The sequence below is a fragment of the Melospiza melodia genome, chromosome 5 (assembly GCF_035770615.1).
Source record: "Melospiza melodia melodia isolate bMelMel2 chromosome 5, bMelMel2.pri, whole genome shotgun sequence".
Taxonomy (NCBI): Eukaryota; Metazoa; Chordata; class Aves; order Passeriformes; family Passerellidae; genus Melospiza; species Melospiza melodia.
The window spans coordinates 32,609,176-32,623,992 of NC_086198.1; the positions used below are offsets into that span (position 1 = coordinate 32,609,176).

The 14,817-nt window shown below is 43.4% G+C and overlaps 1 protein-coding gene across 4 annotated transcripts in view; it reads right to left on the reverse strand.

Moving 5' to 3' along the window:
- The window catches only part of ANK2 (ankyrin 2), a 184,987-nt gene extending 173,053 nt beyond the window's left edge, over positions 1–11,934 (reverse strand). For 3 of the 4 annotated variants that reach the window (XM_063156875.1, XM_063156870.1, XM_063156871.1), the window contains exon 1: positions 11,809–11,932. In XM_063156875.1, the coding sequence (XP_063012945.1) occupies positions 11,809–11,889 (81 nt within the window). In that variant the 5' untranslated portion in view covers positions 11,890–11,932. Of the gene's footprint in view, positions 1–11,808 lie in introns of all 4 variants that reach the window. The other variant, XM_063156863.1, reaches the window with a different exon arrangement.
- Positions 11,935–14,817: the final 2,883 nt, after the last annotated feature.

Here is a 14,817-nt window from a genome sequence, read left to right on the forward strand (position 1 = left end):
ATTTCACTACAACAATATTACGTGCCAGCAATCCAGTTGTGAAACCCCTGCAGTTAATAAGTTCCCAGAGGCTACAGAAATATTTCTTGATTTAGAACAGCTGAAGAAATAGTTCTTTTTTTGAGGAGACAGATACATGGAAGGCATTTAACAACCTAAGAAAAAAATCCCCTGAGCACTGCATGAAGTGACAGTGGCTGGAGTAGACAAAGGGCTTCAGCAACCATTTGAACCTTTAAGGCCAAACTTAAGATTCAGATCAACTTTAATGGAGATTGAGTGAGATCTATGTAAAGAAATTATGTTTCTTTCACCTCTCTCCCAAAATACTTTGTAATACAAAAAGTAATGAAAACAGAATAAACCCCTAATAATCCTTGCTGTTGTTTGTAAGGGCTTTCTGCACCCAGAATTTTGTTTGTAGTTCTCCTCTATCAGCAGCTCATCCTCTCCACACTCATTTCATACTAATAACTGCCTGCATTGCCCACCCCACTGCTCTGAACCACAGCCAACAGGAGATTGAAATTCTGGACACCAAAAACATGTGACAGTAAGTAAATCTTAACTGTATTCTCTGTCAGCACATGCATCCAATGACATCGTCCTTACCCCTGGACATGACTCCTGCACTGAGAGAAATCTGTCCCAAGTGCCACTGTTCCCAACAATCTCACAATTCATGTCCCCTCCCTCTGTCCTTGGAGCACTGTGTGGATGTGCCGCCTCGGCGATCACCCTCAAGGCTGCATTGCCTGCACAGCAAAACTCTGGGGAAGGCTTCCAGCAGTGCAGACCAGCGCAACAGCCCGAGTGAAATCACCTTCCAAACCTGCCACAGCATGGGGGCTCTGTCTGATCTAACAGGGCAATGCCAGGGTGTTCAGATTAAAGCACAATAAAGAGGAACTTCACATTTTGGAAACAATGACGCAAACTGATTTGCCAGAAACTCATCCTGATTTCCAACAGTACTGGGAGGCTTGTAGGAAACCAGAGAAACAGAACTCTGAAGGTTAGAAAAAACAATTTAAAAATAAAATAAAAATCAGTGAAAATAACTCTCTCCAGAAGAAACTCTTGTAATGCTACCTGGAATAATCCACCTATACATTTCACCACCTGAAAGCAGTATGGGACGGACTTACCCAACCCTCACTGCTGAGATGCAGTAGGTCATAGCTGAGAACTGCCTTTAGAATTTAAAGGTGAATTGAAATGTTTCAGGAAGAGAAGAAGCTGCATGTTTTCACAGGTATCTGCTGGATTTTATGGCAGACACTGGGACACAGACTGGTAGTACTAGATCTTTTCCACAACCACCAATATAGACTAATGGCTGTCATTACTAGAACAATAAAACCAGCCAGTAATTTTATTAGGTTACAAGGAAAAATTTTCCAGAGAAGGATTAAACACCTGGACTCAGAATTTATCATTCTAAATTCTAAGTATATTGAAAATCAGTCCTAATTCTGTTATTCATGTAGCCATAAACATCAAAGGTAAACAAGAAAATACTCAACTTGTTTCTGATGTTATGAATCCCAAAGCCACTAAAAAGCAGTCAAAATTACTGAAGTTAATAAAATCCTTCCATAAAGTTCAGCAACCTTTGATTCAGGTTCTAAAAATAAACTGTGGGTTTTATCTGAACACAGCTAAGGTAAGGGTCTATGGCACATCCAACCCAAATGAGTTCCTGAATACTTTGAGTAATCCCTGAGAAAAGACTTTGGGCTCAGGAGGTCTTTGGGTGACAACTAAAGGGCAGGAAGAGCACAGAGAAGAGGCAGGGTTTTAAAAAGAAGGATCCTCATCGGATCCTCAGCCTTGTTTTGGCACTTGCACCTGAGGCTGCCTCAGGCAAACCACTGCAAAGTAACTGCCTGCAGTGATACCAACTTTCTCCTGTAAAGCACATTAGCTGCAACAATGAAAAATGCTGTTTGAGAAAATGAGTTCATATTAATATCACCACCATCAGAATGGCAGCCCAATCTCACATGGTCAAACCAAGCACTACAGCAGTGTAAATCACACTCTGCAAATTACATTTTAGACATTTTCAGAAAAAAAGCACTAAATCATTACCTGCTTTTCAAGTTGTACCAATAAAGGGGTTTTATAAGCACATAATAGTGAAAAAACCTCTCCCTGATGATCTAGTCAAGCACTGAAACCCTCACAAAAAAATCAGCTTCACCTTTCTCTATACTCTCTGCTGCCCATTTCCATCCCTTCCTCCCTCCCTCCCCCCCCCCCCCCCAAATATGCTGTACAGGGCAGAAGAGTGGAGCTCAAACCCAGATGAATTTCTGACCCTTCTTCCAAGGAAGAGCATTCACCTGGTGGCAGAGCTGCCTCACACTATTTGTCTAACTGTGGCCTCAGGCTTGGAACACTAAGACCCAAACCCATAACCTGATCACCTTCAGAACTTATTTTTAAACAAAATTACAAATGCCACAGCTGCGTTATGGCCTTTGGAGACTATAAGACTTCAGAGGCTTCTAAGACTGCAATCTGAGGCATTCGGTCTCCTCTGTATTAACTACAGCTTTTATTTCATGGTGATCAACTACATCCATTTTCTCAGAAATTTTCAGTAAAAGCTTAAATGTTTGTTCCCTCCTTCAGGAAAAACAAAATAAAATAAAATTCAGAATCACATTATTCCTCCCAAGAGGACAGGTAGGACAAAAGAAAAGAAGATCCCAGTTCAAATGTGCCTTTTCATGTGAATCACCCTTAACTATGGGTTCCAGCATCAACATCCAACACATGAAGCTTCCCTTACTCCAACTCATACCAAACCAGTTTGTAACCATATCTCCATCACTTAGGTTATATCAAAAAGGTGAATTTCTTTAACTCTATTTACCACTCACATTCAGCAATTGTTTGGTTTGGGTTTTTGAAATGCATCCGGTTCCCATTTAGATGAAACTACAATGTGCACGAGAGACTTGCAGCTGGACTTTTTTCCTCAATCACTAAAAGAAATTGGGATACCATATACAGAAGTGCTGTATAAGTACAATCCAGACCATATTATTTCTGTTCAGAGATATTACCTGGGCTTTACAATGATTTCTAGGAAAGGCCTGCTGTACATCACTATCCTAATTGCTGTCAGCCACATTTGGAATGGGCCACACTCGTAAGTTCCTTCTGCAAAGGAGCAATCTTGACTCTTAAAGTGTATGTTAGAGCATAATGAGCTCCTGGCAGCTGTTTTCCAACTGAAAGCCATCGCCTGCTGCTTCTGTTGGGGATGTGGCTGTGAAAAAAGCAGTTCTGCTGATGAGCAGGGGGGAGAGAGGCATTTACCAACACACGGCATCACGTATAATTAACCACGAGCCTGCACACACTTACACCACCAAACACAACTGCAGTGGCTGCAAGCTCTGCAAGGGCCTTGCCTTCCTTGAGAAACACCTCCTGCACTTTACAAGACATTAATTGGAAATGAATGCAACAACAAAAGGCTGGCTAGTCTTTCAGGTGGGGAATACAAAGTACAGGAAGGACTATTCACACCTTCCCCCCCCCCCCCCCCCAACTCTGAGGGTAACTGTTACCTGGTACAACACATGTCACAGTGGGGATGGCCATGATACAGGGAATATCAAGATAAAGTTTCCAAAGGTTTCCAGCATCCGCCCATACAGAGCAACATCATGCCACTTCAGAAGGCTGCAAGTATCTGCTCCTTCTTGCTCTTTAGCCCAACCTTTTATGCCCTCTTGTTCATGCACTGCACCTGTGTGCCCTCTGTTCCCTGTGGTGATTGGTCAGTGCCCCTGGGCACTCCATGGCTCGTTACTTTTAATATTATTCACCTGTCCTGCACAGCTGCAGCCCATTAGGGATGGGCTCAACCACAGCCCCACCCCAAATTACCATCAGCTGTGTGCCTACAGTTACCAAAGGAAATTATTCTACACTTGACCCGTCTAACCTGTATTTCATACCAAATAGGAGGCTAACAGCAGATCCAGATCCAAGGGCTGAGTGGGAGGCCGTGCTCTCTAACCAGGGCAGTGACCTTTAGACAAGGCACAGAACATGTTTTCTTCTTTCTCTTCCCCTTATTTTCATGAGTGCTGCAGTCACCATTCTATCTTCAGCCTGGGCAAAGCAGTTAAAGCACAAATGGAAATGCCAGCTCATAAAGCGCCTTTCTTCAGTGTTTCAAAGCTAATGAGCATGAATCACAGATTGATTGGAAAATCTGTGCCCATTCCAGAGTTACTGTTTCTCATGTTCACCCCTCTCTGCTCTGTCAGAGGTGCACAGCAAGAAGAGCTCAGCTCCCCAGCTAGCAGGGCCCCGCTGGCCGTACCCAACCCAGGGTGACCTCCAGCACAGACTGGAGCTCAGTGTGTTCTGTTGCCATGCTCAGGGAAAAAACACAAACAGGCTGGGACACAGCACCACACCACACACCCAAGTGTGCACACACACATCCCAGGGCCTCCTTGTCCTGGTGTTTATGCCCATTCATTCACTTTCTGATTAGATCATACCCATGTCCCCACCAGCACAGGCAGACAAGGTTTCTAATAGCTCACGCCATGAATAAGTACCACTGTTTCTTGACATTTCTAGGTTGACATCTGCTCTCTGATACTGAAAGCTGCCAGATGTATTAGACTTCTAAAAGGTTTGTAAAAGGAAGACTAGCAGTCTTTCGATCAGAGGAAAGCAGCACAATTTTTAATATAGGAAGAGATTCTATAGAAGGGTGCAAATTGTTTATAAACACCGGTTCCCACTTCCATCCACGTTCTTCAAAACTATCATAAATGCTCTTTGCTGCCTCCACTACTCTGACACACACTTCAAGCCCTGCCTTATAAAGGACCCCTAGGAGTGGAGCAATTATCAGATTTAATTGATCATGAGGCTGTAGTGTTACAGGAATCTGTGCATTCCGGGTGCCAGTTGAAATCCATAGGCTCTGCTTGCTGAGATCCAGTAATAGTGTAACATAAATGCACAGCAGCCAAGCCTGAATGGAACAAATAACATCAACCAACCCCTTCTGAACCACTCAGCTTGTGGCAGAAACTTGTACACTGTTTAACCTAGAAAATCACTTCCAACTGCAATTACTGCCATTTACTCTATCCTTTCCTTCAGAGCTGATCCTACTCCCCAGAGAGCACTTCATTCATGGGCTAAATTAGTGTGTGTGTGTGTATGAGTGTGTAAGCTAAATCCAGAGAAAACAGAAGTAGGTTACGAATTGTGCACCTGCTTGTAACCCAAGTGCAGCCAGCTGGAAGGAGCACAGAAGAGGTGATAATGTGTGTTGGTGCCTACCTTTGCTCTCCCTAGACTGCTGCATGCCCAAGGAACATTTTATTTCAAGAAAGCTTGAAGAAGACAAACCAATTCCCAAACTGACTCGCAATGCCCAAAACGATACACTGCCTTTTTTGTGTAGTATTACGTCTTTACCTTTTACATTTTCCATCCCCCAAATTAATATTTAAAATAGAGAAAGATGAATTTCACAATCAGTTGCATGGCCTTTCAACTATGATTTTTTATCAAAACTGACCTGAAGTAATTCACTGTCTCCCACACAATTTTATAAACTGCTCTGAGGGAGCCTTAAACATTGGTCCATCTCCGTCTACTTTTAAAATATTTTTCCCTTCTATATTTGGTGCCAGAGAACAATTAAATGAAGTAGAAATAAATGAGAAAATGAAAAACTATTAGGATCCCACTGAATGAATAAGAGTACTGCAACTTTCTACTGAAAACAGAAATACTGGATTATTCCTACACAGTGGAGGCATAATGACAGGAAGTTCAAATTTTCAGCTCAGCAATTTCTGTCACTAAGACAAAAGAAGCCTACTTAATCAGCTAGGAAAGATTCTGATATAATTAATTCCTGAAAATAAATGAGAATGGAACAGCCTCTGGCTATCTTAGTATTTTTTGGCCTCCCTCTGTTCCTTGCATTTCAGAGCTCCAGGGCTCCCAGTGCCTAACCTAAATATCTACGTGCTACATATGTCAGTCTCAATTTGTAGAGAGAAAAAACATCCCTAGCCAGAGATGTCATCAAAAGCATCAATACAGCACGGCCAGTGCAGGCAGGGACACGGCACCACAAAACCACGGCAGCTCTGACAGGGACAGCCAGGTAAGACAGGTGGATGCCATGAGGGCAGAGAGAACACATAGCTGCCCCCACATCCCCAGAGAGGCAGGACAGGCGGGTCTAAGCCCAGCTCAGCCCCTGTCACTGCAGGAACGCGTGACAAGGCTACGAGATGCGCGGGTGCGATGCAATCTGTGCAATACTTGCCGGCCCCAGGCACCCTGCAGGGAGAAAGGGAAGCTGGCTGGGGAAGAAGGGACTTGGCTTCTCTGACTCACTTGATGTTTGCCAAACATTGGTGAAAATGAGCAAGAGCTGAGAAGGATAAATCGGGAGCAGGCGGATGCAGGCTCAACCAGCCACACCGTTCCCTGTAACAGCCACCACTGATCCAGATCATTTCCTCCTTGTTACCCCCACAGACTTCACCTGTGAAACCCAGCACTGGCACAAATCTGCTGGTACACTACAACAACTCCCTCCCTTTGCAGACTCCCATTACTCTGTTACAAAAACAAGAACATTTTTAAAACAATATATATAATTTACCTTTCAAGGCCATAATTAACAAAGTTAGCCTTCCAAGTGGTTGTGTTAGACCTAAGACTTGTTCATTGTTGATTGCATTGATACTGTAGAGCAGAGTAATGGCTGAAATGACCTGCTTACACTGGAACATACAGACCTAGAAAAGCCAGGCTCAGCCATGGGGCCCAGACCGTGTGCACTCTGTCTTACACACTCTATGATGCTAAAAAACAACCACAAAGCCACAAAATGCTCTAGAGTTCGTATATTCAGCTCTAGCACACAATTATTTTCCCTGTCTCATTGCTCTAAGTAAATGGAAATTATTTCTCCAGAGTGTCACTCACCATGGAGCTGTTGTGATGGGAGCACAGAGTGTTTGCTGATGCAACCAAAGACACAGAGGTGGGGCATTCTATCCCATAGTGGGAGAAATACACATCATTTTTGGGTTGTTACCACCACACATGGCAACTAGCGCTAAATACAGCAAAGCATTTGCAGCTACAATCTTAGTTTTACACCTGGCACAAAATGTGCTGGAAGACTCGTGATAGGAATAAAAGGCAAAGGGAACAAGCAAATCCTGATTTCAATAACGCAAGAATAGCAGTGGAGTTGCATCAGATGCATGATAGTGCAAACCATGTTAAAGCACAGGGTAGACATTGAGCAATACAGCAGGTTTGACTCTTAACACTCGTAACAAACCTGTCCTTGACTTAAAAAAAAGTTGGTTTTTTCCTCTCTATGTAGTTTCTTCTTTACAGAGCAAATTCTAGAACCATCTATCTGCCTGTTTACTTAAATGTAAATTGGATTACAGCTTTTTTGAAAGCAAAGCAGTTCCAGTTCTCTCCCACAGCTGAAAGAAGAATAAGACCTTCCAGCAGCTGTGCTACCAGTAAAATTAGCAAGATTGAACACCAGTGAGTTGGGTTAACTTCAAACTACCAGTTTTCCTTTGTGACAAAGTCTTTTAGATATCTACTGCTGAAAGAAAGAAAAGCCTGTGGTTTTCCTCATTAGCTCTTCTCTGCCTGTTCAATTTACTGCTTATTGACCACAGGAAAACCTTCTTTCCTCTAAAGCTAGAGGATGTGCTCTCTCTCAGGTGGCACACTGGCTTCATTCTGGTTGGATCACCAAACAGAACAGCCAAGAGCAGATGAGCCACAGCTATTTTTCTGTCACCAGTAATCACAGCAGAGTGGGGCAATGAGCAGCAACAAGGGAAGGCACAGTGGGACTTTGTAAGTGTGGAATGAGGGCAGTTCAGGCAAACACCACCCAGAGGACTGAAACTGCTGTCCTACCAGTCCCCACACCAATTTCAGGAGAGATAGTCACTGCTTCAAATCCTTCTTTTGATGGCATTCAATTTTCCACTAAATTTGGTAGTTGCAAGAGTGAAATAACTAGGTAAACACGTATTTAAAAATACTTAAGTAGCTACATTTACCACCAAGTAGAGTGCTGTGTAATACTATTATGACACTGTAAATGACACAGAGGAAAGCACAGAAACATGGAAGCAAGAGGGACCTCCTCGAAGGAGTTGAATCCAGTCCAGTGGTACTTTAGAGAAATCATATCTCATACATAATTAAGTTTCTCTTGGCTTTTTATCTGATTAAACCTATTAGAAGGCTGCAGAGAAGCCTCATTTCCTTTTCCCCTCAGGTTGCCTTGGCTTGAGCACACTAAAGACAAGCTCCTCTGGATTCTTTGTAGGGTAGGCTCATTCTCCTGGCAATCCCTCTCTGCATGTTTTGTGTACATTGGGATTCTTGTTCTTGAACCTAAGTGACCAGCATGATACTTGTATTCCAAAATACCTTATGTCTTAATTACCTTATGCATGGAATAAAAAGTCTTAAGTAATTGAAATTAATTAAAAGGATTAGCTTGTACACTGTAATGATTCCATTAGCAAGCATACAGCTTCCACTGGAAGTACTTCACATAATGCAGCCAATTTTATTTAAAAGAGGAAATTACAATTAGGTTAGAAAAGGAAGTCTCATTTCTGTTCCTTTAAATCAAGATTACAACTTCCTGCAAGTCTTTTCCACTATGGGTCTGATTCCAAGATTTTAATTTTCCTTAAAGAATGAGCAATATAAGTAACAAGATTAGAATTCTGCAAAAAGCCAAAATGGATTATTTCTGCATTGATCCATCAGTGAGATTCATGAACAACCTGTAAGCTCAGGAAGAACTTCTGGCTCCGAGAAGTCTCTTTACCTTCAGTGCTTTCAGTACTAGATATAGGAACATGCTTCCTTTTTCACATGATGACCAACATTAGCTGGTTTTCACCTGAAACACTCTAGAATGAAAAAAGCATCCTTGAAAGGAATTCTAGGAATTTAGTACTTGACCCCTTTGCCATAGACTTGGCAAAAAGACAGAAGGAAAACACGAATGTATTACAAACTCCAGGGCACTCACTTGCATTACCCCTTCAACACCAATCTCCATCAAGTTACACCAACCACAGAACAAGTTCTGTCCATGACTGCATCCTCTGCTCTCCAATACTAGAACTGAGTGAACATGGACTTTCTTTCCAGAAGCACAAATCTGATCATTTCTCAGTTATCACAGGGGCAAAACACACAGGAAAACTGGACACAACCCTACCATTGGATTAACCAACCTATTGAGGCAGCCCACTTACAAGAACACACAAAGCCACAACCATCAGCACAAGGATTAAATTTGGCTCTGCATAAGTAGCAATTTTCCCCACTCCATGAAAATTTTGATTTTCATAGAATCAAAAGCAAACCAAAAAAATTGATTTTTCCCATCCTGAACAAGGACAAAGCTGAAGCCTTCTTATTTTAAAGTGCGCACACTTTTTTTTTTTTTTTAAAGGGGTACAGGTCAAAATTAGAGAAAATCACCCTTGGCTTCCTGGCCAGGACACCCTCCTGGAACACAGAAGATCCAGCTCAATGCTGAATCCAAGAAGAGCCACTCTCCATCTCCCCCAATACATAGATCAAACTCATCTAGCTCAATTAATATTTAATTATCCACACAAAAGGGATCAACTTCCGCAGAACAGATAGAGGGCATATTGGCTGGTGCAATGCAGCTTTGTTCAGCAAAAGTAGTTCAGGACCTGAAAACAGGCTACATTACTTGGGATTTTGGAGCTCTTGCACATGGCACTTCTGTCTCCCTTCCCAAAATAAATTGTGCCTACCTCGTCAAAACACAGAGGAATTCAACCTGGAATTCTTGTACTCTTGGCTATTCCAGGGTCTATCTCCCTCATCAAGAAAGTTACCAATTTTGAGGTTTTCAGAAAAATTTGTAGAATTTTAAAAGAAATACCAAACCCAGCTAGCTGTATTTCCTCATGAAGTCACTAAGGGTGAAGACTGGTGAGAGCTTATCTAAAATAAGATCTGAGCCACCAACACCTAGTGCATCCAACCTCAGAGATTAACAATATTTTTGGCTTAATACTTGTCAACTGAAAATGCCCCATTAGTATTTTCTAGTTGTAAAAGACTGACAGTTGTAAGAGAAGATATCCAAGGATTTATTATGCTTTTGAAAAATGAAGATGAATCAGCTGTTGGAAGACTCTGAATATGGAAACTCAATGTAAGAGATGCTTTCCAAGCATTCATCTGGCAGTTGTCGCAACCTTGAAAGGCTGTGCACTACTTTACTTGAAAAACAACAGGAAAAAAAGAAAGCACAAACACAGATATTAAAAAAGAAGCAATCCAAACTCCCACTTTGACTCCTTCAAGCTTCAAAACCTCTCTCCTAATACGATATTGTTTCCAGATAACCCAACAGTGCAATTAAAACATTGGCTAGGCACTTCATCTTTTGATTCTTGCTTCCTTATATGGATTTCCATACCCCCACAAATACACCTTTCAAATTCAGAGGTGACACAAAGCAGATATCCTCTTTCCTCCTAGATTCTGCTCAAATATAAGGCCAAGATGCTATATAAAATCTCCCACTGTGTGGGGATCCAGGCGATACTCCAAGCGCAACGGGGTGGGGTAAGGGTGTTTTTGTTCCAATTCTCGTTTAGACTGGTTTCCCTCATTCCCTTGTGGTTGTAGGTACAGAATCTCCCCTCTGTGATAAAAAGGGCCCTAACAGCATCACCTCTTGCAAAAGAGCTTTTACTTACCAGGTCCAACCCCATACACAAGTCCCCGAACACATGTCTGCGTGTTATTATGATCTGTAACAATTTGTCTTGCTCATGAACAGTGTTGGTTAAAATGCAAATTCTATGCAAAATGAGGGACTGAAGAATTCATCAGTGTATGCTGTGTATGGATTAAACAATTCTTCTTCATCCTGTAAGCAGTCCGTCACATTTCAGTGTGATAACTCAGGTTATAGCAATTGACAAAAAAGAAGGGGAAGGCAGACTAAGGGTAAACCCATTTATGTCATAATTATGCAGCACCACAGGCATCTCTCCTCCTAAAGGGGAGAGAAAGCCCAAACAGAAATAAATAGCTGCCTGCAATTAAAGCCACAAAGCCGTTAAAAAGAGATTACCTCAAGCGTGGGGTCGAAGCAGTGGGTATGGCAGGCTACACCTTGAAAATCAACCATTTGTGACAGAGACTGGACACACAGAGAAAGTGCCCTGGCAATTGGGTGTGGCTGGACTAACTCACATTTTTACCCAGGTATTTGTCATTAGCATCACCGAATTACCACGGATGCTACGATGGCCAGCAATGGATCTCTCTATACTGTTTACAATATGACCTTAAGACACGTCTCCAGAAAATAAACCAAAGGTTCATAAACCTCCATCTCTCTAGCTCGAAGGAAAAGGGATGTGTGGCAGCACACGAGCCAATACCACCTTCTGCCAAAACAAACCACCCGCTCTGTTAAAGGGCAGCCGAGGGAAACCTGCGCTGAGCAGCATCCACCGCCGAACGACACCAACTTCAACAGAACAAAAAGCACAGAAAACCGCCTCGGCTCAGCCATCCGCCTAGCTTATCGCAACGCTTTCGACTCGGCATAGAAACAGACGGGGAGAGCCCCCCGCCCGCGGAGGCAGGGCAGGAGCATCCCCGCGGGCTGCAGGAGCCCCGGCACCGCGCCCCGCCCGGCTGCGCCGCCGGTCCCGCTCCCACCTTCTTGGGTCTCTTCCTCCGCTGGCTGCCGCCGTTGCACTTCTCGCCGCCGTCGCTCTTCTGGGCCGCCTCCTCGTTCATCCTAGCGAGCGGCACTGCCGGCGCCGTGCCGTGCCATGCAGGCTCCGCGCCCAGCCCCAGCCGAGGGTGGCACCGCCGGGGCAGGGCCGGGGGCGGGCACACACACGGCGGCGGCGTTGCCGTGGCGGCGGCGGGGCGGGGACGGCGCGCCCGGCGAGGGGGAGATCCTCGGGGGAGAAACGCTGCTGGAATCACACAGTGCCTGGGGTCGGAAAAGACTCTCAGAGCTCATCTCCTAGTTCCAGCCCCCTGCCATGGGTAGGGACACCCTCCAGTAGCTTAGGACAACCTGCCCCGTCTGGCTTTGGACACTTCCAGGGATGGGGTAGCCTTGCGGCACAAGATGATGCTCACACACCTTCCTTGTCCCCAAGCCCATTTACCACAACTGTAACATCCAAGAGATGATTCACTGTCACTACCAAAGCAGACAATGGCAGCCGAGTTGACACAGCACACAAGGCGTTAGTTTGTACTACTAAATTAAATCACCTCCTCCTTGTGTTGGAAGAACAACACAGCAACATTCACATGCAAATGTATTCTTCTATTTCTTCTGATGAACGCTTTAAATAAAAAAAAAGATTTACACTGTTCCACTTCCAACTGAAAAAACCAGCCCAAGTAAGTCGCCCTCCTTCCCAAACAAAAGAAAAAACTCCCTTTAACTGCTTACTCAGCAGAGGAGAGGCTGGAGAAAGTGGAAAGGACGCAGTGAGGCATGAATTCACTCTCCCACAATCGTGCTGTCTGCAAACACAACGAACATCTGCAGCACAACAACAATGTGAGCAGTGTAACAACATCAAAACCTTTTCTTCTTTTCCTCACTTTGAGAGCGACTGCATTGTTACTGTGAGCAGTAGTAAATTCTAGACTAAAATGAGAAAACTCATGTAGAAGTAAGGGGAGCTACAGATCTTGAAGAAGGCGGGTGCTATACAACACTGCATCTGTTGTGCCATAATTAGAGCTGCAATCACAGTCACAGCAAGGATTTTGGGGAAGACGTACAACAGTCATTTGTTATCAGTGTCAGACATCCACAGAATTCATTTGGGGAACCTGTAGAGAAGCAGCTATTCTTCTAATTTAGAAACACAGATGTTCATTTTAAAGAGAGCGGTCATCTCCCATTTCTCATTTTAATCAAATTTTTGCACAGATTAATCCCCCTGCCCAGCCCTTTCTCGTACCAAACTATGCCATTTACAATCTTTGCCTGACATTTGTTTATTCCCAATTAGTGATTCTTGGGGTATGTGGCAATTATGTATTATCTATTTTCTTCTTACAATGTTTCTTGCAGTATTAAAAAATTAAATCACTGCTATTTCTGAGAGTAAAGATGATGTGAATGCCAATTATACCTGATGGTTCTCGTCACTAACAATCATGCATGATGGTTCTGAAAACCCAAAGATGGCGTGATATTGCAGTGATGTGAAGGGGATGAAAAATAAACTATCTCACTCTGCCAAATCCATCACTTGTCCCTCTGTCCCTAGAGATGGGCCTTTTTATTATATTTTTATTTCTCTATTTACTTTCAGTCTTCAAACTGAAAAAATAAGGAAACAGTATTGCCAGAGACTTCCATGATAGCCAGGAAATGAGCAGATTTTCCAGAGAGACTTAAATGATGGAAGGCTTGATGTCTGTTGAAAGGAAGAATTCTCTGGGAGTCACTGTGAGGAGCAAAAGGGCTGCACTCCAGGGAGGCAGCCAGTGCTAAGTGCAGGCTGGAAGGTGTGAGGGAGGAGTGAGACACACACAGTTTGAGGATTTGCAATTTCCTTCCACATTTCTCACCTGACCTTTCCATCTTTTCTGTGAGGGCATGGGAGTTGCACTGTCACACAGCTCCCTGATGAATCAAGGGTACAGTGTGACAGTGCCCACAAACAAAATACTGGAAAAGCCTGTTGTGGCAAGTATTCCAGCTACAAATCCACCCCAAATTCACAGGTACAAGTTGGCTGAAGGATGACAGCCTTATTAACCTGAACTACTCTTAGCTCCTCTCCCCAGATCCTGGGCATTCACCTTTGGCAGTACAGCTTTAGGTGTAGACAAAGACAACAAATGCTCTTGGCTCAGTAACAACACATCAGTACACTTCATTTCCCATGATCCCAGAAATCCAGCACGAAACCAAACCAACCTAACCAGCCAGGGAGTGACAGCAGTTGTCAACTGACAACAGGTCTAATAACACAAAATCAGCCCTAAGAACCACACAAACTGCCTCCGAAATGCCCAAACAGTCAAGCAATTCCTAAATAGTCAGAAATGCTGAAGGCATTCATGCTCTTTTAAAGAAGTTAGGAAAAAAATTATAGCATGTGTGCCCTATTTCCTTCACAAAATTTATTAGCTGAAAAAAAATATGTAGACATAAACTTCCAACCCAGGGAATTACACAGAAAGCAATTTTTAACTTCCTTGAAACAGGGCTGCAGTCACATACCTGATCAGCCTTCAACAGTTTAGAAAGAGGATATCAGATGTCCAAACCATATCTGTGCACCCAAAGAACCAGGAGCAAGGGCTGGTGATTTATGACAGGACAGTGCCCATGAATGAGGGTTTAGGTGAGCAAATGGATTTGTGTGTGGAGACTTCCCATGGATATATCCCATCAGTTCTGTTGTTTCCAGTCTGTATTCATTTCACCTAAGTCCAGCTGCTTAGCTCACCTTAATCCACCCCACATTTGAACCCCAGCCTCATGTAACAGTTTAAAAACACACAATTACCTCTCTTCAGACAACTTTCATCAATGGAATTTCACCCCAGCTTAAATTTACTGTACAAAGCTGAAAATAAATGATGCAGAGGTGTGAAGCAGCTCCCTCAAGGTCCTTGAGCAGCGTGCTGGCCGTTCTCTCTGAAGCACTGCCAGAAGCTTACTGCAGTACGTGAGCA